Source organism: Aspergillus saccharolyticus (assembly GCF_003184585.1).
Source record: "Aspergillus saccharolyticus JOP 1030-1 unplaced genomic scaffold BP01scaffold_1, whole genome shotgun sequence".
Taxonomy (NCBI): domain Eukaryota; kingdom Fungi; phylum Ascomycota; class Eurotiomycetes; order Eurotiales; family Aspergillaceae; genus Aspergillus; species Aspergillus saccharolyticus.
Window position 1 is genome coordinate 5,757 of NW_020290611.1, and position 26,667 is coordinate 32,423.

General features: G+C 53.1%; 8 protein-coding genes across 8 annotated transcripts; 4 read left to right on the forward strand and 4 right to left on the reverse strand.

Moving 5' to 3' along the window:
- Nucleotides 1-2,353: 2,353 nt before the first annotated feature.
- On the forward strand, nt 2,354-3,947 carry BP01DRAFT_309280 (bestrophin family protein). Its single transcript, XM_025572376.1, has 4 exons — nt 2,354-2,536; nt 2,589-2,730; nt 2,927-3,468; nt 3,554-3,947. The coding sequence occupies exons 1-4, from the start codon at nt 2,406-2,408 to the stop codon at nt 3,927-3,929; spliced, it is 1,191 nt and encodes a 396-aa protein (XP_025435526.1). The 5' UTR covers nt 2,354-2,405; the 3' UTR covers nt 3,930-3,947.
- A 237-nt stretch (nt 3,948-4,184) lies between these two features.
- BP01DRAFT_352115 (uncharacterized protein) lies at nt 4,185-5,748 on the reverse strand. Its single transcript, XM_025573871.1, has 7 exons — nt 5,571-5,748; nt 5,357-5,503; nt 5,150-5,302; nt 4,962-5,084; nt 4,744-4,905; nt 4,497-4,651; nt 4,185-4,428 (listed from the first exon to the last, which is right to left on the reverse strand). The coding sequence occupies exons 1-7, from the start codon at nt 5,715-5,717 to the stop codon at nt 4,212-4,214; spliced, it is 1,104 nt and encodes a 367-aa protein (XP_025435527.1). The 5' UTR covers nt 5,718-5,748; the 3' UTR covers nt 4,185-4,211.
- Nucleotides 5,749-5,930: 182 nt separating this feature from the next.
- Nucleotides 5,931-9,229, forward strand: vp16 (tethering complex subunit VPS16). The gene is made up of 7 exons (XM_025572377.1): nt 5,931-6,137; nt 6,199-6,305; nt 6,362-6,490; nt 6,548-7,041; nt 7,098-7,192; nt 7,245-8,515; nt 8,571-9,229. Exons 1-7 carry the CDS (start codon nt 5,993-5,995, stop codon nt 8,817-8,819), a joined length of 2,490 nt encoding a protein of 829 aa, XP_025435528.1. The 5' UTR covers nt 5,931-5,992; the 3' UTR covers nt 8,820-9,229.
- On the reverse strand, nt 8,408-9,531 carry BP01DRAFT_352118 (Alb1 domain-containing protein). Its single transcript, XM_025573872.1, has 3 exons — nt 9,482-9,531; nt 9,129-9,421; nt 8,408-9,064 (listed from the first exon to the last, which is right to left on the reverse strand). The coding sequence occupies exons 1-3, from the start codon at nt 9,495-9,497 to the stop codon at nt 8,861-8,863; spliced, it is 513 nt and encodes a 170-aa protein (XP_025435529.1). The 5' UTR covers nt 9,498-9,531; the 3' UTR covers nt 8,408-8,860.
- A 151-nt stretch (nt 9,532-9,682) lies between these two features.
- On the forward strand, nt 9,683-12,166 carry BP01DRAFT_352120 (ubiquitin-specific protease UBP1). The gene has a single exon (XM_025573873.1). The coding sequence runs from the start codon at nt 9,758-9,760 to the stop codon at nt 11,774-11,776; it is 2,019 nt and encodes a 672-aa protein (XP_025435530.1). The 5' UTR covers nt 9,683-9,757; the 3' UTR covers nt 11,777-12,166.
- BP01DRAFT_271 (EF-hand superfamily Ca2+-modulated protein) lies at nt 12,160-13,246 on the reverse strand. Its single transcript, XM_025571386.1, has 3 exons — nt 13,147-13,246; nt 12,839-13,062; nt 12,160-12,694 (listed from the first exon to the last, which is right to left on the reverse strand). The coding sequence occupies exons 1-3, from the start codon at nt 13,147-13,149 to the stop codon at nt 12,316-12,318; spliced, it is 606 nt and encodes a 201-aa protein (XP_025435531.1). The 5' UTR covers nt 13,150-13,246; the 3' UTR covers nt 12,160-12,315.
- A 288-nt stretch (nt 13,247-13,534) lies between these two features.
- Nucleotides 13,535-15,572, forward strand: BP01DRAFT_412496 (bifunctional C97 family peptidase/thioredoxin family protein; the record flags this gene model as incomplete). Its single annotated transcript, XM_025578948.1, has 4 exons — nt 13,535-13,599; nt 13,659-13,673; nt 13,730-13,951; nt 14,007-15,572. The coding sequence occupies exons 1-4, from the start codon at nt 13,564-13,566 to the stop codon at nt 15,570-15,572; spliced, it is 1,839 nt and encodes a 612-aa protein (XP_025435532.1). The 5' UTR covers nt 13,535-13,563.
- A 1,482-nt stretch (nt 15,573-17,054) lies between these two features.
- BP01DRAFT_266 (uncharacterized protein) lies at nt 17,055-18,496 on the reverse strand. Its single transcript, XM_025571348.1, has one exon. The coding sequence runs from the start codon at nt 18,107-18,109 to the stop codon at nt 17,486-17,488; it is 624 nt and encodes a 207-aa protein (XP_025435533.1). The 5' UTR covers nt 18,110-18,496; the 3' UTR covers nt 17,055-17,485.
- Between the last annotated feature and the right edge of the window lie 8,171 nt (nt 18,497-26,667).

The window sequence follows — 26,667 nt, forward strand, 5'->3', positions numbered from 1 at the left end:
TCAAGCGTCATCTGGAAATCTCAATCCGTCCAAGTGTCCCGGGCTTAGTCACTGCGTTTCTCCAGGCCCTCAGGGACTGGCCTCAGGGCTGGCAACGGCCACTTTCCGAACCTGCACCACCAGAATTACACAGTAATCTGTACGTAGTCAAAAGCAGATCCATAGGTCATCCTGAAGATCTTTATCAAACCACACTTATCTTTCTAATTAAATCCCTATTACACCACTTGTCGATCATGAATTCATACCCTACACCAGTGTACCATCTTACATCACTGATTGTCCTGACCCAGAGGATTCAGAGACTTCCATTACTCGAGTTCTCGCTAGCAGCATGATGCAAGGCCAGTTTTCATGATGAAATAACATCACAGTGACCAGGAGATGGACTGGATGGTAATCTCACAAGGAGACAGGCCGCTTTGACGGAGTCTAGAAGGGAATCCTTGCGATTCTGGCGGGCTTTCTTGACGCGGTACTGTTATACACAGTAGTACCTTAGTCAGGTGTCCCACACCGGCATTGTATCCTCCGCGTATTTGACAGCATGGAATAGTAGTCAATTCAAAAGCTTTCATAATCACTTGCGCTATTGGCTGTCAAACCTTGATGCATGCTGCTTAATTGCCTTGATGCTCGGTTAGACCCACTCACAAACTATATATACAGTATTGTGTCTACTGTGTATGCTGATTCAATAAGCAATGATGCTGTACCAAACAATGTCCAAGCCGGGTGTAAGAGGAGTTAGGAGAATGTAGCAGCTACAGTACCCGATCAAGCAATTACTAGGTCATGGCTCTACCTACTAGTAGTAGTTCTTACCATCTTGGCCGCCGCCTTTGCTACTGGCCTGAACTGCCACACGGAGTAATTCTGTCACTTCTCTTACCGCTTTTCTGAACCACGTTGAGCTTTTACTTCCGTCTGTACGGTATACTGAGGTCCTCCAACATCGATTTCTGAACCACAGTAACCTCTTACCAGATTTGGAGTAAACTATCTTGACCGTTGGGAATCAAGCTATCCGGGAGACCTCTGCCTGGGTAACCCCCGGGAAGACCTTTGACTACCTAGTATCTAGTAGCTGGCTGCCCCATAGAGATCTCTAAATTAAGATAGCTGCCCCTCGAGGTCTTTAGTAAGGTTGTAGCCCAAGGGTCTTAGCCCAGCGTGATTCAGACTACAGATACACACCGACTTTCTTCCCTTTACATGAGTCCCTGTCTGTTATTATCCATGGTTCGAACTCTGTATGTATTCGAAGATCATGTTAGCTCTGGTCTCGTCGCACAAACCTTTCAAAGCTTACACTTTTCTCTTACGAGTTGCGAGTGAGCCACCTCGCATCCAATCCGGTTTACTTTGTCCCATCGACGGCGAAAGCGAATACCACGGTAGTCTAAGTACAACACATACTCATCGTTGTCCAGGTTGACGGAGCATGATAACCCTGGTCTGGCTGCGATGAGTAAGAATCGTCCTCATCGTTCTTGTCTGATACCGGGCAGTGCGGGGGCCATTTCCACCCGCTGGCCTTGCTGAAGATGATAAAAAGATCATAGGCCCATTCACTAACAATCCGGAACGCAGCGGGATTATGACAATCTCAATACTCAAGCAGACTCAGTGCTTCGACCAAGCGCGCCGGCAAAAATGTCTTGACTGCATGGCGGCTAGGGCGGAAGCACACAGACACCGAGAGGTAGCAGTCACTCGACAGGGCGTCGTGAGGGGCGTTGTCGCCTGGGATAGGAGTGGGCAAGTCTTAGAAGTACTCCGAGTGTCTAAACAGATGGAGGTCAACGTAACCCAGCTTACCTGAAGTAGTCTGGAGATGGAACACATATACCAGCTGCCACCAACCCCCAGCTGCGTACTGCCAATCATCCAGATCCTCGAAGTATCAGCACCCCAGGCGCGGAGGGGATTGGGAGTGTTCCTTGGAAAAACAATCCATATGATTCTAGAATGCCTCGACCTCGAGGGGCCCAATATACCAAGATAGATTCAGATCTCCATATCACACAGAGGTTACTATCTATAACCACTACACGTCAAGTTCGACTGACATTTCGATGCTTGAGAAAGTGACCAGTGAGTGTGAACAAATCTCCGCTTCACGACGCGGCTTCATATTATCCGTACCTTTGTACTCTAAATTCAAAATGCTCATCAAAGATAATTGCAGGAGATTTACTGGAAAGTTGAGAAAGAGTGCTAAGCGGAGAAGTACTCGGGATGGGTTGATCTGATAAGATCGATCAAAGATCCGCGCTAACTATACAATTCCGTAGTCGCAGACCGCTCTTTGCGCCCCTTCTCCTCATCTCTATTCTTTCAACGAGACAACCTACAGTACATACTTCCTCCTCCTACTGTACTCGAGTCCCTGCAGGTTCATCATGCGGTTGAGTCTCAGCAACCCTTCTACACCGGTCTTGAGCCGCCGCAACACCATGTTTCTCAATAATGCCCATCATTATCGTCACGGAACCCACCCCCACCTTCTGTCCACCAGGCACAAACCAAGGCGGTGCGTATTGGAACCCTTGTTCGTCCTCATATCCAGACTTACATGATGACAGATGGCCGTTGGTATTCCGTTTCATCAAAGGCGCCATTCATGCAGCTATTCTGGTGCCAGTCTTCTTGCACGCACTGTTTACGGCCTTCGTGGTATGGCTGGACAAGGACGTCTTCGACACTGTCGGCCTCCCGAGTAGTATCGTAAGTTCTCTTCCTTCTTTTCTTTTTCTTTCTCTGTTCTGTACCTGTTCTTTACTCGATACTTTCTTCCCTCTTTCTTCTCGTTTCTTTCTTCCTTTCTGTCTTGTCTTTTTCTTGATCTCTCTCTATCTTTTCCCCCGCCTTCGTCATGACATGATTGGAGCGGCCGCAACTCACTGCACCGCTTCAACCACAGATTCCATCTTTATCCATCGTGGTCGGCCTCATGCTGGTCTTCCGCAACCAAACATCCTACAACCGTTTCTGGGATGGCCGCAACGGGCTAAACACGATCAATACCTGTGTGCGGAACCTGGTCCGGGTCATCATCACCAACGGCTACAGCGCCCGTGGCGCCCCGACGGCGCCCGAGAAGCAGGACATCGAGCGCACGGTGCGCATCCTGATGGCGATTCCCTTCGCCGTCAAGAACCACCTGCGCGCCGAGTGGGGTGCGGCCTGGGCTCTGGGCAGCGACGTCGCCGAGAACGGGGTCACGGATTTCAACCCGGACTACGCCAGCCTCCTGCCCGCGGGGCTGGAGGGCCATGAGGACGCCGGCCTGGGCCTCCCCTACCAGCTGACCTTCTTCGTTGACCAGTTCATCAAGCGCGGCGTTGAGCGCGGCTGGTTCCATGCCCCCGGCGCCAGTCAGATGCAGGCGCAGTTGAACACTCTGACGGATGCTTATGGGCGGATGGAGACGATTAAGCTCACGCCTATCCCGGTCGCTCATTTGTGAGTTTTCCCCCCCCCCCCCCTCCTCCCCCTTCTCCTGGACGATTCCCACATGACTCATCCTCCTCCCCCTTCTCAACTCCAGGATCCACCAAAAGCAAGTCCTCGCCCTCTTCGGCTGCGTCCTCCCCTTCGGCATGGTCGATGATATGGGCTGGTGGACTGTCCCGATGGTCAGCCTGGTGATCTTCACGCTGTACGGCATCGAGGGTATCGGCTCGCAGCTTGAGGATCCCTTCGGCTACGACCGTAACGACATCAAGATGGACGCCATCGTTGGGGACGCCAAAACCGAGGTGGACGTCGTGCTGGCCGAATGGCGCAAGACGATGGCGTTCGTTGAGCATGCTGAACGATCGAACGGTGCTGCCGTTGAGAATGACGGTGGCGATGCGGGAACCGGATTCACCCTGCCGGAGTTGTTCTTGAGGAGAGATGGGGCGGTGAGTGCTGCGGTTTAGAACAACCCCGGATACGAGGTTGGTTGTGAGGTGTGGAGTGGGCGTAGAGGGCGGGATGGGAGTGAGCGGCGCTGCTAGACAGGGCTTGCATGATGATACGATATATTGTTCATTCATTCGTTGGATCCTGAGGGCGTGGAACGGAACCGATGCCGGTTCGAGCTACATTCATGCACATATAATCTAGGCGGTCATGAGATAACACCTTGATTAGAACAAAAGTCTACTACCATACAGCGAGGTTCATGACTTCCCCTGGCAGGGTCGCTACACACACTCCGATCACAACGGCGCCTCCAGCGTAAGCACCCCTTCCAATATCGTATCAGGATCGGCGTATTCCAGCACCTTAGACACAGCCGCCAGGTCACTCCCATACTGCAAGCTGCGATCATCCTCCGGCCTGGCTACAACAATCCGATGACGGAAGACCTTCTTCGCCGCCAAGGCAACGATTGACGGGGTAACAAAATCCAGGCCATGCAAGACGGCGAGTAACCTAGTGAGATTGCGTTCAGCAAGGATACGATCTCCACTCTAATGAGCACCAGCAATGGGAACACGGACCTGGAGAATGCCTTGAAATGCAAGTTCGACCGCGTGGAAATGCCGCCAGCGACTGCGCGACTGAGCCGCAAAAACACGACAATATCTTGCTGGTAGCGGATGATGTCTGCCCCGACGATCACAGCATCGCTGGCTTGTTGGACGTGATCCAATACCTTTTGCCGGTTCATTGTCAGCTTGAACTGCTCTGCTTCCCCACGACTGAGCAGCTCGCCCGGAGTCGGGGAAAAGGGCGATGACGGGGTACCTTGCGATCTATATTTGGGTGGCTTTGACTTGGTTTGGTATCGGATTTACGGATCACAGACGATGCGGAAGCTTGTCCCTCAGACAGCCAGTCGTTGTCCTCCTCCAGATAGACGAAGCTATCCTCGGGGTCCTGGTAGTGGGAGATGAAGAGGTGGTCATTCTGCGTATGCATCAGCCAAGATCAAATCAATGCACATAATCATAAGAGATCCAGACCAGATGAGGATTCAACAAGGGCTGATCCCGGCCCCCAGTGCGTGCTATTAGGGGCACAAAGAGGAAGTCTGCCGGTGCTTCCCAGGTCCCAGCCTGCAGGGACAGTTTCTTCGAGCGCATCAACTACCGCAAGGCAGAGTTAGACTCGCGGAAATGCTGCGGTAGGGTAACAACCTCTCCGCCCTTACCTCGAGAAGTGTGCGTTGGATCTCGTCATCAACATGATTGAAGTTCTTCGCTATGATGACATTAGGGATGGTGGACGTTTGTCCCGGGAGCTTAGACGACCTTGCACGACCTTTGCCGGTCTGTAAGTCATGCGTGGAGAGTGATGTACTCGACTGGGTTGGTCAGTGATCGTAGGATTTGATTTTCTCCTAGGGAAAGACACTCACGGACTCGGTGGGCATGCGCGAACGCGTAGGACGGGCATGATCCTTGGGAGGCTGCGGTGCGGATATTGCGGTGAGGAAGGTGTCAACGGTGGTCGCAGAAGAACAATCGACAAGGACGCGGGTCAATCCAAAGGTGATGGAGCAGATCTAGCGCCCGAGCACATTAGTCGATAGGGGATAATAATGGCGAGTAGTCCTAAGTATATTTATTTACCAGGGCGAGCTCTTTGGCAACGTCATTGATATTGGTGTCGGTCGTCTCAACTCGACAATGCTCATGGACTGCGAGGCAGAGAAACAGTGCGACCTCTAGGTCTGATAGCTCCAGGGCCAGATTGCGGATCTCCACGTTATGATCCATCGTATCTTGTGTGGGCAGGCATCGTGGCAGCAGCCATTTGAATGATGTCTGGAGAGAAAGAGCTGTATCACGCCTGAGGCAGCGATGGTGATAACTTATGGGACCCATCAGCTCGATAACTCAATCGGGTTAGCACCGGGAAGACCGAGCTCCCAAACGAATCACTTACTACTTCTCCGGACGGATCCCCGAGGAACATCAGCGCCCGCTCATTGTTATTCCCTGGCTTCAATTCATCCCCTGCCTGTTCACAGTCGCCCCCCCGACTGCTGCCAATGGCGCCTTCTAATCCTCTGGCAAACTGGGAGAGACTGGGTGATAGCTTCTATCGCAAGGTCCTCATATATGACGCGATCTTCGATGAAGACATTGAATTAGAGAACTACATCATCGCTGGCGCTCCGTACGGCGGAGCCATTGGTACGAGGCATCATGCTGGGGACCACGTCTCGGCGACTACTGTACTGACGCTCCTTCACAGCACTCCATCGTGATGAAAGCAAGCCATATCGCTTCCGGGAAGCCCAAACGACCAAGTCAAGTATTGACATCTACTCGTGCTCCGGCAAGCTAATCAATCGTCTCAATGTAAGTCACCCCCTGTCCCCGTGACATGAGATCCGCTTCCCTAATCCTGCCGTCAGTGGGAGTTTGGCACAATCCGTGGTCTTGGCTGGTCCGATCGAGAGGAGCTCTTGGTCATCACTGAAGATGGCACTGTCCGCCGCTACTACGGGCTCCACGGCGACTTCACTTCCTTTTCCCTTGGCAACGTAAGTCTCCCCCGTGCCATTGGGCTGAGTTATGTTGCCCCCCTGACTTTGATCCAGGGTGCGGCTGAGTACGGCGTGAGGGGGTGTCGGTTCTGGACTTCTGGCTTCGTGGCCCTGCTTTCGAACAATCAGCTGGTGGCCGTGTCGAACTACGAGGAACCTCGGCCGCGCCTCTTAGCCCCTTGTCCCGAAGGAGAGGTATCGTCGTGGTCGTTGATACCTCCGGCGTACACATTGTCTCGATCAGTCGAGGTCTTGCTTGCCGTTGACAAGACCGTCTACCTGGTTGACCCCACAGAAGCAGAGGACAAAATCCTGCAGAATGGACCCTTCAAGCATGTGAGTGTCTCCCCAACTGGGAGATTTGTCGCACTCATAACCGCAGAAGGGAAAGTCTGGGTGGTAAGTAGCGACTTTCAAAGCAAGTACAGCGAATATGACCCGGAGTCTCGGGTGACGCCCAGGAGTGTGGACTGGTGTGGAAATGATGCCGTTGTTATCGCGTGGGAGGATGAGGTGCATCTCATCGGTCCCAATGGAGTTGCCGCGAGGTATGGGCTTTAGACGTCTAATCTGCCGCATGCTCCATCGTCTCTGACTATCGCAGGTACTACTACGATGGGACCGTTCATGTCGTCCCGGAATTCGATGGCGTACGACTGATAACTAACGATGCATGCGAATTCTTGCACAAAGTCACTGGTAGGTCTCCGCTGCAATCGCTCGATGCTAGCTACTAACGCCCCGAGTGAAGATGTTACGGAGGCTATCTTCCGGCTTGGCTCTACCTCGCCGGCATCAGTGCTCCTAGATTCAGTGGACTTGCTGGAGAAGAAATCTCCCAAAGCCGATGAGAACATCCAACGAATTCGCCCGAGTCTGCCCGAGGCAGTTGACACCTGCGTCAAAGCAGCGGGCCAGGAGTTTGATCCGCACTGGCAAAAGCGGCTGCTGAAGGCGGCCTCCTTCGGCAAGTCAGTGCTTGATTTATACAACAGCGATGACTTCGTGGAAATGACGGAGAAACTGCGAGTGCTGAAGGCTGTAAGGGACTATCAAATTGGCTTGCCGATCTCCTACGAGCAGTACATGCGCCTCACGCCCGAGCGGCTCATTGAACGCTTGGTGAACAGGCACGAGTATCTTCTCGCAATCCGAATCTCAGAATATCTTGAACTTGCCGCCGACAGAATCTACGTTCATTGGGCGAGCCAAAAAGTCAAAGTCGCGACGGGAGACGACGACGCCGTCTGTAAGCTTATTGTCCAGAGACTGGACGGAAAGCCAGGCATATCTTTCGAACTCATTGCTCAGACGGCTTTCGACGAAGGACGGGTGCATCTCGCAACACAGCTATTGAACCACGAACCGCGGGCCGGCAAGCAGGTTCCGCTGCTGTTGAACATGGAAGAGGATGAAATCGCTCTAGACAAAGCCATTGAAAGTGGAGATATCGACCTGGTGAACTACGTCCTTCTGCAGCTCAAGACAAAGCTTCCCCTTGCAAGCTTTTTCCGGACAATAAACAACCGTCCGATGGCATCTGCGCTGGTGGAGACAAACGCCCGATCGCAGGACAAGGAGCTGCTCAAAGATTTGTTTTACCAGGATGATCGCCCCATTGATGGTTCAAATGTGCTTCTGTCCGAGGCGTTGGAAGAGACGGATTTGCCACGGAAGACGGAGAAACTTCACTTAGCATCCCGTCTGCTGGCAGATTCGAAAGATCCCTCGGCGGTGTTACAACAGAAGCTAGTGTCGGAAGCTTCACAGCTTCTCAAAGTACAAGAAGCCTTGGACAAGGACCTCGCTGACAGGTCCGAGTTTCTAGGCCTGAGCTTGAACGAGACAATATTTAGATTGATCAGATCAGGTTACGGAAAGAGAGCACAGAAGCTCCAAAGCGAGTTCAAGATGCCAGAGAAAACTTTCTGGTGGTTGAGATTGAGAGCCTTGGTCGCTAAGCGAGATTGGGGCGAGTTGGAAGACATCGGCAAAATCAAGAAGTCCCCAATAGGGTGGGAGGTAAGAGAAAGCCATACTCCCCAAAACATACATATACTCACAAGACTCACTACAGCCTTTTTACAATGAAATCCTAGGGGCGGGTAACACGAAGCTCGCCTCGGTCTTTGTCCCCAAATGCACCAACCTGCCCGCAGATGAAAAAGTGGAAATGTGGGTGAAATGTGGAATGATAGCCAAAGCAGGCGAGGAAGCCTTCCGAGCAAAGAATATGAATGCCCTCGAGCTCCTGCAGGCACGGGCGTCCGGACCAGCCGCCGCCGAAATCGACCGGATGATCAAGCAGCTGAGGCCGAAGAAATAAAGATTTGGTGCGACCCCAAGACCTTCTCTTGCGAAGCTGGTTCAAGTGATCTCGTCATCCTCGTCGTTATCGGCGTGTTGATCGACAGCCAGGTTCTGGGCCGCGAAGGTCGATTGCGTTGCGGGCTTGCTTTTCTTCGCGGGGGCAGAGTCATCCATCATGGCGTCGTCAGCGTCATCGGCCTCATCGGCGAGCGCTTGGAACATTGTCTTCGAAACCTTGCGGTTCAGATCTTCCCATTCGCCCTAAAAGCGTCCATTGTCAGAGGATTGTGCGTAAGAAGTATTTGCATTTGGCTAGAGCCCATACCCTACGAGCTTTGACAACTTTAGCACGACTGATGCTGCGGTTGACTTTACTCTCGAGCTGGTCCATGACCGCTTCTGCTCTTTCAACACCTTTCTGCTGTCTTGCGCGCTGCGCTTTTGTCAAGGGCTTCGACTTGGACTTCTTCTTCGAAACACCAGCATTGGCCCGATCGGCCAGAATGGATTCACGCTGTACGGTAGTCTCCTCCGCCCGAGGGAGGGAGGTCAACGACTTGTCGAGGTCGAGACTAGGAGAAGCTGCCCGGCGGGCCGCACGGGAGTGTTTGGACTGGGCTATGATAAGCGCAATAAGATTAGAAATGAACCGAGTAGTTTCAGATCAAGTGTACTTACGTCTCGACTTAGCCATGGTGCACACGGCAAAATCATGCAAAGTGAACCCGAGCGATGAAATAATTTGTTGTGGAGACGGAGGGAGACTTGCCTATCGATAAAAACTTTTCCGGGAGGCGGTAGCGACCCAACACGCATTTGGCCGCTGCTGCTTATTCGGCCCTCGTCTTTTGCAATCAGACCATTCTGCCTGCCTTCATTCCACCTTTTCTGCTTGCTTCGATGTGCTTATAGCTCAGTCCCCATGCCGCAGTTACTGACCTTCTCTCACCAGCCATGAACGCTCGCAGAGAGGGAATTGACTTCTCTACTCAGAGTTCCTTCAGCAGCGTGCCTTACAGCAACTATGATCCCGCTCTACAGCGCTTGCAAGACCATCCCAACTTCACAGCCAGCGTACTCGTGACCGTCTCATCTGTATATTTGATATTGAACTACCTCGGCTTACTTCCCTTTTCGCTGGCTCGTATCGTATGGAATTTAGTGGTCCGCCTGACCCCGTCGCGCCTGGTCGCCGCACTCGACGCCACACAACCCGACTCGGCAGACTCGTCGTTGTCCTCTTCTTCCTCGTCGATGAGCTTCGAAGCGAAAAGCGAGGCGATGCGACGGATCCTTGGTCTCGACAATGGATTTCTCTCTGCCCTCCTACCTCACGCGTCGACCTTCCCGGGCTTCAGCACCTCGCTTCTGAGCGGCAAGGACAATCTTCCACCGGGTCTGGGCAACTGGGACAACTCATGCTACCAGAACAGCATCATTCAGGGACTGGCCTCCCTGCACTCGCTGGAGGACTTTCTGGACAAGAACCTTGAGGACTTGGGCCAGCGGTCCTCGTTCTCGACCCACCAGGCCCTGAAGGAGATAATCGAGCGGCTGAACAGCGCAGAGAGCTACGGCCAGCGGCTGTGGACGCCGCCGGACTTGAAGTCGATGAGCAGCTGGCAGCAGCAGGATGCGCAGGAATACTTCGCGAAGATGGTGGATCAGCTGGACCTGGAGGTGCGGCAAGCGACGCGGCGGCAGACGCGCAACCTGGGCCTGAAAATGGCTGGACCGCAGGAGCATGTCATTGGAACCGATGAGGGTTCCCCCTTGGTGCAGGTGGAGCGCACTAGGGATCTGCGGTCGGCCACCGAACCCCAGCTCGTGGAGAACCCGCTGGAAGGCCTTCTCGCTCAGAGAGTCGGTTGTATCCAATGCGGGTGGACCGAGGGGCTGTCTTTGATCCCGTTCAACTGCTTGACGGTACCGCTTGGGCCCAAGTTCGAGTACGATATCCGGGAGTGTCTTCATCAGTACATGCATCTGGAGCCGATTGAGGGAGTGGAGTGCGCGAAATGTACTTTGCTGCGCACCCGCACGCAGCTTTTGAATCTGTTGGCTCAAGTTGACGGGGAAAGTGAAGCCTCGCAAACGGGACCTGGCTCTCAGACGGTCTCGGATGCTCTCCGGAAGTCGGCCCAGGAACGTCTGGGGGCTGTCGACGAGGCACTGGAGGAGGAGGACTTCGCGGAGAAGACATTATCGGAGAAATGCCACATCCCGTCGAAGAACAGGGTGTCAAGTACGAAGTCCCGGCAGGCGGTGATTGCCCGACCCCCGAAGTGTCTGGTTGTCCACATCAACCGCAGCATGTTTGACGAAATGACTGGGATGCTCCGAAAGAACTATGCTGCCGTCAAATTTCCTACGACCATGGATCTGAGCGAATGGTGCTTGGGGGGCGTGTCTCAGGATCCAGCTCACAGAGACATAGAGCAATGGGGAACTGACCCCAGAGTCTCGATGCTGTCACGAGGCCGCGGAGACGATTCCTCCAGCCGGTTCTATGAATTGCGAGCCGTGGTCACGCATTATGGTCGCCACGAAAACGGTCATTACATTTGCTACCGAAAGTACCCGACAGAGGTTTTCCCGGCCCACGTACCCGAAGCCGTCCTGGAGGCGGACGGCGACAAGGAAAAATCGGAGCGGTGGTACCGACTCAGCGACGAGGACGTGCAGATGGTCAGCGAAGCCAGCGTGCTGTCCCAAGGCGGTGCGTTCATGCTCTTCTACGAAGCAGTGGAGCCGAGCTCCTCTTGGAAGGCAGACTCGGACGAGCTAGCCTCACAAGCAGGCGACATCTCGCACTCGTCGATCTCCAGCAGGCGCCCGTCTGACAGCGTGTCGGCTACATCAGCGACGGGGGACTCGGTTTCGGATGTATCGCAAGCACCCAGCGTGGCTGCCTCGCTACCGGTAGATTTGCACAACGAGAAACCCCCGCTGGGCTTGAAGGTGGATTTATGAAACCTTTCTGTCACACACCCTAGATTCTGTATATCAGCGTTATATGATACCCCAACCAATGTGCGCAACCCGTTTGAAGACGGCTGGTCTCTCTGTCGCCTTTGGAGACATGTCTTCTCGCTTTTGTTTCTTATTGGACAGTGCTCTACCTGCAGTGTACAACAATGCCTGTATTTTAGGGAGAGGCCTGAGATGCCGTTGGCGATGAGTGGGCGCATTACTTCGCATTCCTTGGAACGCGGATATTTAGCACGTTAAGTAATTGGCATTTCTATGGGATGTTGTCGGTGATACTCGATGATCCTGTACAATGTCCACTGACACCATTGCAACCCAATGCCTGTTTCCTGTACTGTACTGCATATATCCAGATTACCCCAACAACGCCAGCCCGCTACATCATACCTAAATCAAATCCCCTGCCTTTTTGTCTTCCCCCTAGAAGTAAAACCAACGCCAATGCCAATGCCACATAATTCATCACCATCGTCAAAAGATCATTCATCACATCACATTACCACCCCAACCCCCTGGGGGAATCAAAACACCCCCGCCCGCTGCATGACATCTCGAAACTGACCCAGTGTGACCCCCGCCCCGACCCCGGCGCCCCCATTGGCCTCGAGTATCATATCCCTCAACAACTGATCATCCACATTCGCCTCTTCCTTGAGTTCCCGAGCGATGCGCCGGAGATGGTGCAGGGTGATCACCTCGGCGCGGCCACCACCACTACGCCCAACAAAAAGCCGAAACGCCGTATCCACCTCAGCGGCCATGGCCTCGTCGGAGCGAGAGCGGAGCTTCGCAGCGGCGACGGTCAGGAACGGTTCGTAGGGAACGTAGCCGGTCTCGGTGGGGTCGAGAGCGGAGAGGATGGAGGGGAGTTCCGTGGCGGTTGGGGGGAGGCCTAATGCTCTTTTTTTGCGGTTTGTTGGTGTCAGTCTAGACGTATATGCGCGGGTTGGTGGGGGGCTCTGGGGGAGAAGGGGAGATGTAGGTGTATTTGGGAGGAAGGGTGTTGCGCTCAACAAAACGTGAGTGTAGTAGGGGTGTACATACGACAGCGCTTTCTTCACATCGTCAACCAGAATCACCCCCTCCTTTTCGTCGGCGAACTCATCGACGTCATCCACAGCGAATAAATGAAACACTTCTTTGATTTCGCTTTCTTCGGCAGCAGTGATGTTGTTTTCTTTGGCGAGTTTGGATTGGCGGGCGCGTTTGGGGGCGGAGGGGTTGGTGGTGGTTGCGCCGGGGGCGCCGCGTTTTCTGGCTTTCGGGGGCTGGACCGGGAGAGGGGGAGGTGAGTATTATGTATGTGGTTTGAGGGAGGGTATCGGGGGAGGGGTGGAGAGATTGGACTATACCATGGTGGTCTGCGCAGAGGGTGGTTTGGCGGTGGAAAAAAGAATGCGCGCGCAAAGGATGAAGATGGATTGAAGATGGATGATGTCATGTGCTGATTGGTGGAGAGAAAGAGAGAGAGAGAGAGAGAGGGAGAGGACAGGGTCTCTTTTGCTACTTACAATCCAGTTACTCTGTCTACCGTACTACATTAGTGTACCTACCTTATGCACTTCTTCTCTCCTAACAATCTATCTTCTTCATTGACAACCTTCCATCGTCTTCGAGAATCTTTCTTCCCCTTCCATCTCGTGACGCGCTGCGGCTGACGTAAACCGAAAGATGCCTGCCTCCATCTGTACTCATCGTTAAAAGTCGAAGCGAATGCATCACAATTCAATCCACGCCAACGTTGCTGAGAGTCAACCAGTCTACTCATCATGGATGTTGAGCTGTACGTCTATGACCTCTCCAAGGTGGTTCCAATGTTTCTATCTTTGGTCACAAATCAAAACACTAACTGATTCTCGCACAGGGTCTCGCGCGATTGGTAAGTCATGTCGCTCAGCAGCACACCTGCATCGCATCTAATGCAAGCATCTCCAGTACTCTATGCCTCTGACCGGCACCCAAATTGATGCCATCTACCACACCTCGCTGGTCCTCAATGGCGTCGAGTACTACTTCGGCCAGGGCATCCAAACGGCTGTCCCCGGCAGCACCCACCATGGGCAGCCGATGGAGAAGCTGCATCTGGGCCAGACGGAGCTCCCCCTGGACGTGATCGACGAGTACATCCAGTCCATGGCGGGGATTTACACGCCCGAGGTATGTGTGTCACGGTGCTCTTGCGTTCAGCCAACAACTAAACTCCCTTCCCCAGTCTTACGATCTCTTCCTGCATAATTGCAACAATTTCACCCAAGACTTGGCCATGTTTCTGCTCGGAAAGGGCATCCCGGAGCACATCCAAAACCTCCCGCAGACCTTCCTGAGCACTCCCTTTGGTCAAATGATGAAGCCACAGATCGAAATGGCCCTGCGTGGTGTCACCCAAGGCACTGGCACAGACGGCGCTCAAGCGCCGCCCGCCTCCAGACCGCCAGCAGCACCAGCACCAGCACCAGCACCAGCAGCTCCCTCGGCCCAACTCTCGGCGCCTGTTACGCAGGGTGTAGTCCGAATGGCAAGCAGCCTGGCGCAGCTGGAGCAGCATCTCACCGCCGCCTCCGACTCATGCGCTGTCATCTTCTTCACTTCGGCCACCTGCCCGCCCTGCCGGATGGTCTATCCCACGTACGACGAACTGGCCGAGGAGGCGGGGGCCCGCGCTACCCTGATCAAAGTCGACATCAGCAGCGCGCTGGACGTCAGCGCGCAATACCGCGTGCGCGCGACGCCCACCTTCATGACCTTCCTCAAGGGCCAGAAGGTCGACGAGTGGTCCGGCGCCAACCCAGCGCAGCTGCGCGGCAACGTGCGCCTGCTGCTGGAGATGGCCGCCACCCCGACGCACCGGCACCGCCAGCTCCATCTCCCCAGCTTCCAGCGCCACCTCCCCAACTACGTCACCTACAAGAAGATCCCTCCGCTCGACAAGCTGCGCCAGAAGCTCCACCCCCACACCGACGACCCGACGCTGACATCCATCCTCGACTTCATTCAACGCCGCTTCACGACAACCCCTGAGACCACTGGTGGTGGTGCTGCCGACGTCGCCCTCCCAGCATCCCTCCCGACCTTCGGCCCCTACCTCCAAACCACGATCTCCACCCTCGCCCCGGAGAACCACTTCGCGCTTGTCGATCTCGTGCGGCTGTTGTTCCTCGATCCCAGGGTGTCTGGCTACTTCGCCGCCGAAGACCCGCACCACGAGCTCCTCCGCACTTTGTTTTCATCTGCAGACACCACCACCACCACCACCGATAATCCCTCATACCCACTACGCATCACCCTTCTCCAACTAGCCTGCAATCTCTTTACCAGCCCCCTCTACGCCGACCACTTTTCATCCACCTCATCCACCTCCTCCTCCAATCATCTACTACAGCCCCTCCTCAACCTCACAACAACCTCCCTCCTAGACCCCCACCCCAACCTCCGCATCGTCGCCACCTCCTTCGCCTACAACCTCGCCGCCCACAACCACAACGCCCGCTTCGCCGGCCACGCGGACCCCCTCCCCGTCGACACGCAGGTCGAGCTCGTCGCCTCGCTGGCCGAGGCGCTGGCGCAGGAGACCCAGAGCCGCGAGGCGGTGCACGGGCTGGTCTTTGCGCTGGGACTGCTGGTGTACGAGGCGCCTGAGGAAGGGGAGGTGGTGGATCTTTGTAAGGCGTTGGGTGTGGCGGAGACGGTCGTGGCGAAGGGGGCGGAGGTTCCCGGGTTGAAGGGGGAGGATCGGGCGTTGATTCGGGAGGTCGGGGAAGTTTTGTTAAGGAAGTTGTAGATGTTTCTCATCTCGATAATGGGATTGAGAGGAGTTTGGTGTTTTGGCTGAGTTTGAGAGGGCTGTGGAGGGTTGGTGAGGGGATTTCCACGTGGAACTGGGGGGTGGTGATGGTGGTGAGCAACGCTGAAGCTTGAAAGGATGGATGATGGAGCTTAAGGTGTGGTGGTGGTTTTAGGTGGCTTAATAGATAAAGTCAAGGGTAGCGGGGGATATACATAGGTCTGGATCCTCTTTCGTGCTAGAAGTTAGGATTGTCTGGTCTGTCTGTCTGTCTGTCTGTCTATGGAATCATTTCCCAAATCTAGAGTTGATCGACTGATAAATTATGTTGGAGTCACAATCTTCGCTGTATAGCCCAGTCTTACAGTAAGTTCGACGAGGATGGCACTGATGCCGCTCCAAGTCTTAAGCAACCGTTACTCGTACCTCTTACTGGACAGCGACGACGAAAATATGAGAGATACAATAATTCTTCATTCCTTATCAGGTCATCCTAACCAGAGTCATCCTGCTTCTGCCATCCTATCCAGCAAAGCAAATCAACAAGCAGCAGTAATCACTAGGGTATGTTCGCCGAGCTATGCAATTTCAAGCAAGTAACGCTGGAGCTGTTCTGTGTAACACGCTCGGGGGTATGGGGCTGGAAAACAAACGACGAGAAAAAAAAAAAAAAAAAAAAGGAAAGAGGCATACATACATGACGGGGTATCTAATCGTCCGACAAACACTTGGATAAAATCAAGACGCTGTGGGAAGATTCGAAACAAGAAAAAGACAAAACAACAAATCAGATCAACCAGCTGATGATAGAAGAAGTACGCTTCGGTCCCGAAAATACTAGGAAACTGGGAAAAAGAAAACAAATCATGGGTATAATAACCGGGAAAAACAAGACATTAGGGGTGCGTAGAGAGACACCGCCAACACCATCGCGACCACGCATGGAAAATGGAACAACTCAAGAAAGAGGAGATAGGGTATTAAATCGAGGAATGCGCGGCACCGATCGTTATCTCGCCTCATCGCAACGGCGTTCTTCAGGGAGTTGAAGTCCGGAAGTCCGAGTAAGAGTATCAAAGCGCATGCCAGTCAGTTCGCAATCAATGAGTCACCTTCACCTCACTTATCGAGGCGAGGGTCTGCGATCAAAGCGCGTCCTGACAATGGCGGTGAGATCGTGCGGATTGATAGGCTCAACTCGCAGTGCAAAGCCCTGTTCGGAGTGCAGGGGGGGTGGAAGGACTGTCGGGGGGGTACGGGGGCGATAAAGAAATAACCAAGGAGGGGTTAAGTTTCTTTTGAATTGGGAAATTCAATCAAATGCGCCGACAGCGAAGGGGAAATTAGATAATCAGGCAGCCAGCGCTCGGGCACCAAATCAGACAGCGTGGTTGGTAACTCCGGGCTGTCAATTCCGCCCGCCGGCTACGGCGCGTAACCCCAGGCCCGCGCACGTGCGGCTCTCCCTGTCGTCATCGTTGTCTTCGCCTTGATTTCCTAGCATGGAAAATCCCCGTTCGAGAATAATCGGATGCAGCACGCCTTGTGATGTCTGGGCGCCTGAACCTCTCCCTCGGAAAACAGTCCTGACTGGTCGCTTCGACAGGGGGGGGGGTTAAGAGCCTGATCATCTGGCTGATATCCAGATACAGAAGAGAGGAAAGCAGAAGGAATGTTGTTGAAAAAGTAATTAGATAGTTGTCGAGGAGAGAAGAAAGAAAAAGAGCCGGAATGCGAATCGCTGATCGCATATGATCAAGCCCAATGTCGGCGGGATAAAACGGCGCTGATCATGGGACAGCCCTAATCTCCACGGTAATGGACCGTGGGGGGGCGGGGGTATCGATAGTGAAACATGCACAAGAACGCTGAGATATGAGAATGATTGTACAGAAGCGGATGTCTAGTCTCTAGACCCGGCAAATAGTCGCCTTGGTCCCCGAGGTGGTGCGCCTTTTCCGCTCTGGCACGGCCTTGCGCTTCTTGTTGCGTTTGGCATTCTCGCGCTCTGTAGCTGCCACTTGGGCCACACGCATGGCTTGCTGGGCTCTGGCATGTGCTTGGACCTGGGCCAGGAAACGTGCGCGCTGTTGCTCCTCATCGGCTGCGGCGCGTAGCATCTGGATCTGCTGCTCAGTCGTCAGATCCATGGCGGGGTCCTGTGCTGCGGACTCCTCGTCGATAGCACTGTCTGAAGGCACGTCGAAACCATTGGGGAAGAGATCCTCATCGGACAGATAGGCACTTGCAGTCGAGCCCTCGGAATCGGCGCTCAGAAGGGATGGTCGGTTGGGCCAGGAGGGGAAGGCGCACGAGTTGTTCAGTCCATAGCTGCTGGAGAAAGAGCACTTGCGAGGAGTGATGTCGAGCAGAGAGTCGTTGGGAGAAGGAGGCGGTGGAGGCGGCAAGGAGCTCGGCGAGCAGGAGCTGCCATAGCTGAAGCTGAAAGAAACCGTCTGGGTGCTGGTGGTAGCCTCACTCAACGAGGAGCGGACACTCGACTGGTTTTGACTCCAAGGCAGTAGGGGATACATGCTTGTGGAGTATTGTCTGCACGATCTGGATTGTGAGAAAAGAGATGATCTCGAGTCGTAGAGAGACTTGAGAGCGTGAGAGCTGTGTTGTGTTGTGTTGAGTTGTGGTGAGGTGGTGAAGTGGTGCGGTAGTGTTGATGGAGTGGAGAGTGTGGCGAAGAGGAAGAAGAGGAGAAGGAGAGGAGTGGATGAGAGTAGTAGATATAGGATGATCGACCTGGTGGAGGAGAGGAGGAGCTGGGGAAGTAAATAAAGCTTGGACGATCACCTCCGGTAAGGTGGTGAGCAAATGGCGGAGAGTAGCGTTGAAAGAGATGGTGTGTCAAAAGATTCAAGAAGTACCTTTCCAAGTACTTGTATAAGTGAATAAAAGAAGAGGAACAAGCAGGGCCAGATCGATCGCGGGTCAGAGTCTGGACTCCCTTGCATCTCCCAACAGCAGATAAGGCGGGGAGGGAGGGAGGGCGGGGGATTGGTTTCCCTTTTGGAATTTATTTCTTTTTTGATTGCAGAAATTAAAAAAGAAATGGAAAAATAAAGGATGAAAAAAAAGGGTAAAAGAAAAAATAAGCAACAGAAGAAGGAAAAAAGGAAAATGACCGAAAAAAGAAATATTCAGGGAAAAAAAAAGGGCCAGCGACGAGTTTGGAATTTTCCGCCAGCTGCAAGTCAAGCGCGGGCGATCAGGCGGAGACCGAGGATGTCCAGTACACAGTCAGTAGTGTGTACTCTTCAGTTTCGTCGCGATTTCACGCGTCGTGATAGTAAGTAGTGGTGGTGGTGTTGTTTTTGTTTTGTTGTCGTGGTTGATCAATAATAGAGTGCAAAGACTGTTTGTTTATTACTCTTTCACACCGTGAATAAACAATGATACTCGATGTTGAAATGATGTCCTCAGGCTGCTCCAGTCGACTCTACATCGAGTTCCCTCTTGGGAAGAGCAACAAAAGTACATTGGATGAATGTAGTGTGTCTTTCGCGATGAATCGTTTGCAGATGGACTCGATCAATCTGACAGCCAACCCTGGTCAATCGAGGCGTGGGATCTATCACTTTTCTTCCCACAGACCGTGGGCCACCTGTTTGGGGAGGGCGGGTTTATTTATATACTCAGTACCATTACCCGATTTCTTTTTCAACGCAATCAAATCGGTGCCCGCCGGGGAAGATCGGATCGAATTCCAGGCCGTGGCCCAAACTGTCAAAGAATGAGTCAAAGATGCAAAATCAAATTTAAGATTACCGATGGGGCCTGCCGGGTCTACAAATCGATCATCGCGATTTTTATTTCTTCTTTTTTATTTTTATTTTTTTTAATTTTCGGTTTCTTCATGTTAGTTTTTCCGTCTTCCCCGATGAACCCATTTATCCCCCAGATGGACTTTTCTCCGCCACCCCCAAAAAAAGAGAGAGCTGACAGTTCATACAACACGAGTCCAGCGAACAGATGATGTGCATAGCTCCTAGATGTCTGTAACTACTAAACCACACAGCTTACAGCATCGAGCAGAAACATCATCATCTCCAAGACTAATATGAACCGAGAGGCACTGCCATTCCAGCCTATGTTTCAGAGCTCAGGGGCGATGAGCCATAATTCCTACCCAATGGCCCCGTAGTAGATGTGATGACAGTCTCACTCCGACCCCATCAGCATCCATCACCACCACACTGACCCCCTTCACTGACCGGTACCCCCTCGGATCCCGCGATAACCTCAATCAGGGGGTGAACGCCAGAGTAGAGAGAGGAAGCCCACGGTTGGTGGTGGTGGTTTGGGTTGTTGTGCATCGCAACGGGATCTTGCGGTCTATTTGTCGGTGTGTCGAAGGTGGTTGTTGTCCAAGCTGTTCTTCATTCCAACCATTCAAGCTTCTTTCTTCCCCTTCATTCTCTCGTTTGGCTTCCGTTCGCTTGCTCTTACTAGACTTACTACACAATTGCAGGCTTAGCTCAAACAAAAAGACGCCTCGTCTTGTCGGCAGCCATTCCCCTTTATCTTGTTGCTACTAAAAGAAAATGTCGATCAAACCCAATAGCCTCGAGGTTTCACCGCTCTTATTGTTTGATATCTACATTCGGAAGTACTTACTAGTAGAGTGATGTGCAGCATGGGGTGGAAATGGGGGGAATGGAGAAACATACGTACATATCCGCCCGCTGTAAGTCAAGATAGGGAGGGAGAGAGGGGAGGCGCCGCGAGCGGGGATGTATGTATGTATGTATGTATGTACGATGCATCTTGAGTTTTGATGATAACGGTAGATAGTCGGTGGTTGTGGTCCTTTGAGCTCCAGCAAGTGCTCTCAAACGTGTGTACTAAGGCTGGGAAGGATTGGCTGGTTGGTGGTCGAGGTCCAACACACACACACACACGCGCCGTGCAGAGTCCGTCCAGATAGTGATGCGATCGCGAGAAGGTTGTTCCTTGTCCCTTGTCCCTTCTTCTGGCGGTCAGTCAGGCCAGGATTGATTGACTACGGAGTATCTGATGTGGTATCTTGGTCTGCTCTGTCCATGGCGATGACAAACACACCTCGCGAGTTAACTCGTGCGCTGATCGCGAGAAACGTGAAAAAGAAACGATAATCAATATCTAATCATCTGGGGGAAGGGGAAGTCCAGCCCAAAGTGACTCCAACGCGAGAGGCCTGGATTTGCGCGGTACCCGCCCGGTTATTTTCTTAAGCCCTGCTGTTCACAGTAAGTTACTGTAGAATGTCAAGTGGCTACAGTACCCTGGTTGTATCCAGCATGATCCAACAACAACAGTGACAACCAACTGGGCAGTCGACCATGGAACCACGGGGCACACGAACCAGAGGGTTGTACCCGCTGTCAAATTTGTCTATTGTCTGGAACTCTGGCACGAACGACAGGGGGGACCCAGAAGAAGAATCAAAAAAGAAAGTTCCTGGATACCCGTTCCCCAGTTTTGACCCACCGTTGAAGAAACGAAGTCGTATGTATGCCTGACAACTTAAGCCCCCCCTTTTCTCCCCCTTTTTGGGTCTCTATTGAAGGAAATGAATAGCCTCATCATGACCTCGCTACTGGTATTGACTGCAAAGTGGTCGCACCGAACATCAAACCAACATCCCCAATCTGTGGGCTGAGTATGCCTGCCATACCGCCCGCAACCAGCAGACTCCTTCGCAACGCTCGGCTATCTGCATATAAGCATCACCTGCTGCGTCCCCTCTGCCCCTCCCAACCTATGGGTAGGTAGTGCGTACATACATATGGCCGCCCCCATCCAAGGCTCCTTTCGAGTATATGTACTATTCTCTCAACTCGAGCCTGGGGAGGCGGAGCCAGGCCCTCACACCTGTTTCAGCCACGAACAACTTCCCCCTCCACAATCACGTCGCGTAGTCGTCACCATCCAATCTTAAATAACCGGCCCAACCCTCCGTGCGGAAGGAAGCCTCCATCCGGAAAAGCGAAAGACGGAATTCCCCCCATAAGACTTCTACCGTGTCACGTTGCCGGACAGACAGCTGAAATTGAACCCTGGTTTCATTACTCCGTAGTCTACTCGTAGGCTCTTCATTTAGCCCAAGCAACCGACCGACCGACCGACCGACCGACTAGCCGACCGTTAAATAAGTGAACCAAGGAGAGGCGCGGTTAAGCTCGTCACCTCGGGAGTTTTGAACTGCTAACGGCAGGACGCCGTAAGAAACCAGACCAAGTCTACGGAGTACATCCGGTTGAGTTGAACCAGGGGTGAGGGTAGGGTGTAATTGAAGGACGGTTTGCTATTTAGGCGGTTAGACGGGGATTCGCCGGACGCTGGGTCGGGGGCCGACGGGGCTGACGGGTATGAGGAACGGGGGAGGATGGGGTTGGAGGAGGGATGTTGGTTTATCCCCCTTGTCTTGTTTTCGCTTGGGGCCCATGAAAGAGATTTGAGGATGGGGAAGGTGTGTTTCTGATTTGTTTCAGGTCATTGTTGTTGATTCTTTGGGGGAGGGTATGAGTGCATGTCAAGTGCATTGTCTTGCTTTGGCTGTCCTGAAGTTGAGGCTTGATGTATCGAACTCGAGAACGAGTACTTATCGATCTATAACTTAACTTATCATAACACCCTTCACCGTCCAGGCTGGATACAGAATAGGATCTATACTCACCATCAACTAGAGCGACCGGGGAACCCCTACTAACCTCATAAGCGAACTTCAGCGTCGTGCAGCCCCCCGAGATCGCATCTAGATCACAGCGCATATGTACCCCTGGAGAAAGAGGCACTTTTGTCCACTCGCTCGATCTCTAGGGCCTTGGCGCTGAATTGCCGGCATGTCTGCGATAGAAGCCAGCGCAAGCAGCAACTCAGACACAAAGTACAGAGGCTAGCACGATAAACATCTGGAACTTTACCGTAGTCTTCGACGTACAGCAATTCCTGTATCTGGTTTTCTTTGTGGTAGGCGATGAAGCGACCGCTTCTTTCTTTGATTCAGCTCTGTAACAAAGACCAAATTCACCCGTCGCTGGCTATCACACTACACTATCCGCCGCCATCACCGCCGTCTCTTTCAACCGGAAGCTTGTCATGTGGACGTCTGATCGCATGTGAAGCGAAAGCAGCGACACAGAGTCTTTACCCTCCCATCCTCGGCAAAGACTGGACAGCTTGACTTCGGTCTATTTTGTTTTTAGCTTTGCCTATTCTGTAGTTCTTCTTTGACTCCAGCCGACGGGTAAAGGGTTGGAAGCACCCGGAGGGCCGGGCGGCAATCTAGACCGACTCTCCGGGTTAATTTCCCCGGGAAAATACTATAACACTCCAAATCCCTCCAGTTACAGCTCATGGACGGACAGTTGGTCACCAAAAAGTCCCAAGTGCGTACGGAAGAGGCAGTTGAGAGCTCGGCTAGCTATCGATCACGGTCAATTTACAATCAATCGATCGATCAGTGAATCGGTCGAGAGTCCGAACTCGCACCTCTTTGAAGTACTGCAAACAATAAGTCCCGTACAGAGTCACTAGGCAGTAGTTACCAGCGGGAGCGAACTGACGCGGACAGACTCGCTCTTTCGCCCCCGCGGATGGGCGGACACGCCTTCCCGGCGATCGAACCGCCGCCTCGGAATGCAATGGCCCCACAAGCGACACCCCCTCTTTCCCCCTTCGAGGTTTCGACACACGCTCGGGTGCAGGGATCGCCTTCGCGTTCCCGATCCGGCAATTTGATGAGCTTCCCCCCGACTCCCTTGGACTTATCCAGCCTTTCTCACTGGAAAGGGGGACCTTGTCGTATTTGAGACTGATCAACGGTGACCCATACGAAGTACCTACTCTGGAGTAAAGTACCCTAGGGACTGGTCAACGGGTAGACCCGCGGAACAGCGGCTACAGTTACCGGTTCCCAGGATGCTTGGGAGGGGGGCAAGCGGACTCCCCTCGGGCCTTTCTACCTCAGTGCGTGCGGCTTCTAGGGGGTTCTTTTGCTCGCCCTTACCCATTTGTGATCGTCGTCGTCATGATGAGGTTCAAGTCAAGGGGGAGAACGGGGAGGGTCAGAAAAGAGGGAGGTGCGACGTCTGTGGCTGCAGAAAGGGGAGATCCGACATGAATCAGTAGTGTATCGTTGTCATGCGCTCGACAGATCCAACCTGAATGATGATGAAGAAGAAGCATCCATCTCTGCTACAGAGTACAACTGTAGCATCAGTGTTAGTCTGTCTCATACCTGCTATGAGGTATATGGCTTGTTAATGAATGCTCCATGACGACTTCTGCTGCCCATTCCACTGCAGGATGCACATTCCAACCCCGGCGGATGACCGACTTCTATTTCCTCCGCCCGGTGCACGTATGGGGGATTGCTACTGTAGCAGTGGGCGGAGAGTGCTTCATACCCCGTAAATAGTAGACGCACACCCACCGCCTACTTACTGTTCCACAGCACATATGGTGTGCATACTGTACTGCTTACTTATGTAGAACTTAATGCACTTAATTATGTACTCCGTACTGTACAGTGTACATGTGCGAAGTACACACACAAACATGCTGCCTAACCTCATGGTGCATACACAGTACAGCGTCTATCCGCCGATCGACATCTTCCTCATACTTAGACTATGCTGGAGGTACGAGGCGATGAATTCAAAGTACTCCGTACTCAGACACCAAACCAGCAGTGCATTGCTGCCAGATGGGAACAGCACACACACCGACGTTAGCACCGTACTATGTATGCACTACTAAGATGATACATCTCCACTCGGGTGCATCCGCGGCCTGCAAGCCCCAACATTCCAGACCGTCTTCTCCAACCGGTGCGGTACATCGCTGCAGCAAATCTGAATCCCTCGATCCATCCCCCAGAAACTAATCGATTGGTCACGATGGGTTGGATTTCCTCATCCCATCTTCCCGGATACACCCTTCTCCCCCTCTTCCTGCAGCCTGTCCGCCCTACCCCCCCGTCCCCCCCCCGGTCGACACCCGCCCCCATCCAATCCACATCTCGTCATGCAAGGCATGTCCATCCCTCAAGGAGTCGCTTACGTGGTGAAGAATTGTGTCGGAGCCATGAGCGGTGGGCAAAAGGTACCGACCCTGAGAACGAGAGATGTATTGTACCTAGGGAGTTACCCTCCTCTACGCAGAGGCCATGTACCGGTACAGAGAGGACCGTACTCCGTACCTTTCCTCCCTTCCCCCTCCGGATTCCATCCCACAAAGACGGTGCCGCTCGCTGCAGGGACTAGACAAGACTCGTTTGTTCGTTGGATATTATCCCCCCCCCCGCTCCCTCTCCAAAGAGGCGGTGATTCACCGCTTGATCGAGTATCTGCCATGCTAGATCCTGTGTATGTACTTAGGTTGTTTGGGATGGATGAGGGAGATAACTACTAGGTAAGGTAAAGGTGAATACTTACTCACCAGTCGATCGACATACAATCATCTACTCCGTACACACCACAAAGGATAACTAGATTAGTAGGTAAGTTATCTTTAGCACCATGCGCTTTGGACACATAATTCAGTTACTCAGCGACGGGGCCGCAAAAGGTGATACAGTACATCTCCGCCATTTTCCTATCCAGGCGTCCTCGTTGCCTGTCTGTCTGCCTGACTGACTGACTGAAAGACAATACTAACCAATTCCACGGGACTTTTGCACCTCCCAGTGACACACATCCCAGCAACAGCAACAGCAACAGCAACCCCCAAAGTCTCCACTGATCGGACCAACAGCAACGAAAGACACATCGATCGAACCCGAATAGAACAGTCACAGAAGAGAGGCTGAAAGTTCCACATCCATCCTGGTGGTCGGGTCCCCGGGGCACTCCGCTCGCGTCAATGCATATCATATTTCACTCCGAATTCCAGCGCAGGCCAAAGTACCCCCGTACCTCCGTACCTGTGACCCGTAGCGAGTTACTGCACCTGTATATCGAAATGTGGCAAAAAGGGCACGGCTTTGTCCGGAGGTAAGGTGGAAGGAACCCCCCTCCGCCCCCCGACCCCACCCCCACGACATCCTCTTAGGGAGAGAAAGAAAGAATGGGATGGAGCACGCAGCACATTTGGCTGACCCACCTAGCACCATCAACGGGGCACACGGGAGTGCGGTGCGGACACGGACCCATGGCCGGGGCCGTGGATGGGGAATAAGGTAGGCAATAACTTTTTCATCCCTCGCTGCGGATGGTCTTCCGCCTGGGGGGGGGGGGGGAGCTGAGGAAGGGAGAGCGAGCCAGCCCGGGAGATCTAGTCGGGAGGGTGGAGTGGAGTGGGGACTTACCCACTGTAGTGTGTACAGTGTGGCAGACTGTAAATGTGGTTCTACGGCTCGCTCTTTCTAGTAGTTATGGGACATGGGTTCGAGAGAGAGTCCTGAGTCCTCAGTCGATGCCGCAAAACAGTGGCGCGGAGACAGCTTCCGCGGCTCGGGGAGAGGCGTCGATCATCGAATTTGTGGCGTTGCGGCGCGGAGCCACAACTACACAGTACTTGACATGTATCATATCCTAATTGCTTCATACATTCCCTCCCAAAGCATGCAGTTACATAGTACATGTATGAATGTTTTTCGGGCCCAAAAAGTATGTACTCCATAAAAATTACCCACGGGGACTGCCCGAGCGCATGCCACTGCACCCGAGGAGGTGATTCTCAATTCCGGGATCGAGCTCCGACAAGTCGGATGAGGTATGTGGCTCCCCTTGCCCCAGTTAGTACACAGCAGGTGAAACAAAAGTGGCTTTTTTGTCTGGACGCCTCTATTTATTATGTGCAGGAGGGATGGAAGGCCCGACATCCGGGGTTTGACTGGGGCATGGCCTTAGACTGTGGCTTGCGTGCCGTGGCGGAGTGGACTGAACTATTGCGGGTGGGCGTTTCGAGATTGCATTCTCTGCATTTCAAGACTGCAGTACAGAGTATACTAAACATCTCTAGAGGGTATTCAGTAAGATAGGGAGATAAAGAATGATCGACCCGAATATCTCAGATGACACCCAAAAACCGGTTTTCTTGTACATGGTACAGAAGCGAGAGAACACTATCGAAGTATTTTGAGTATCGTGCAGGACAT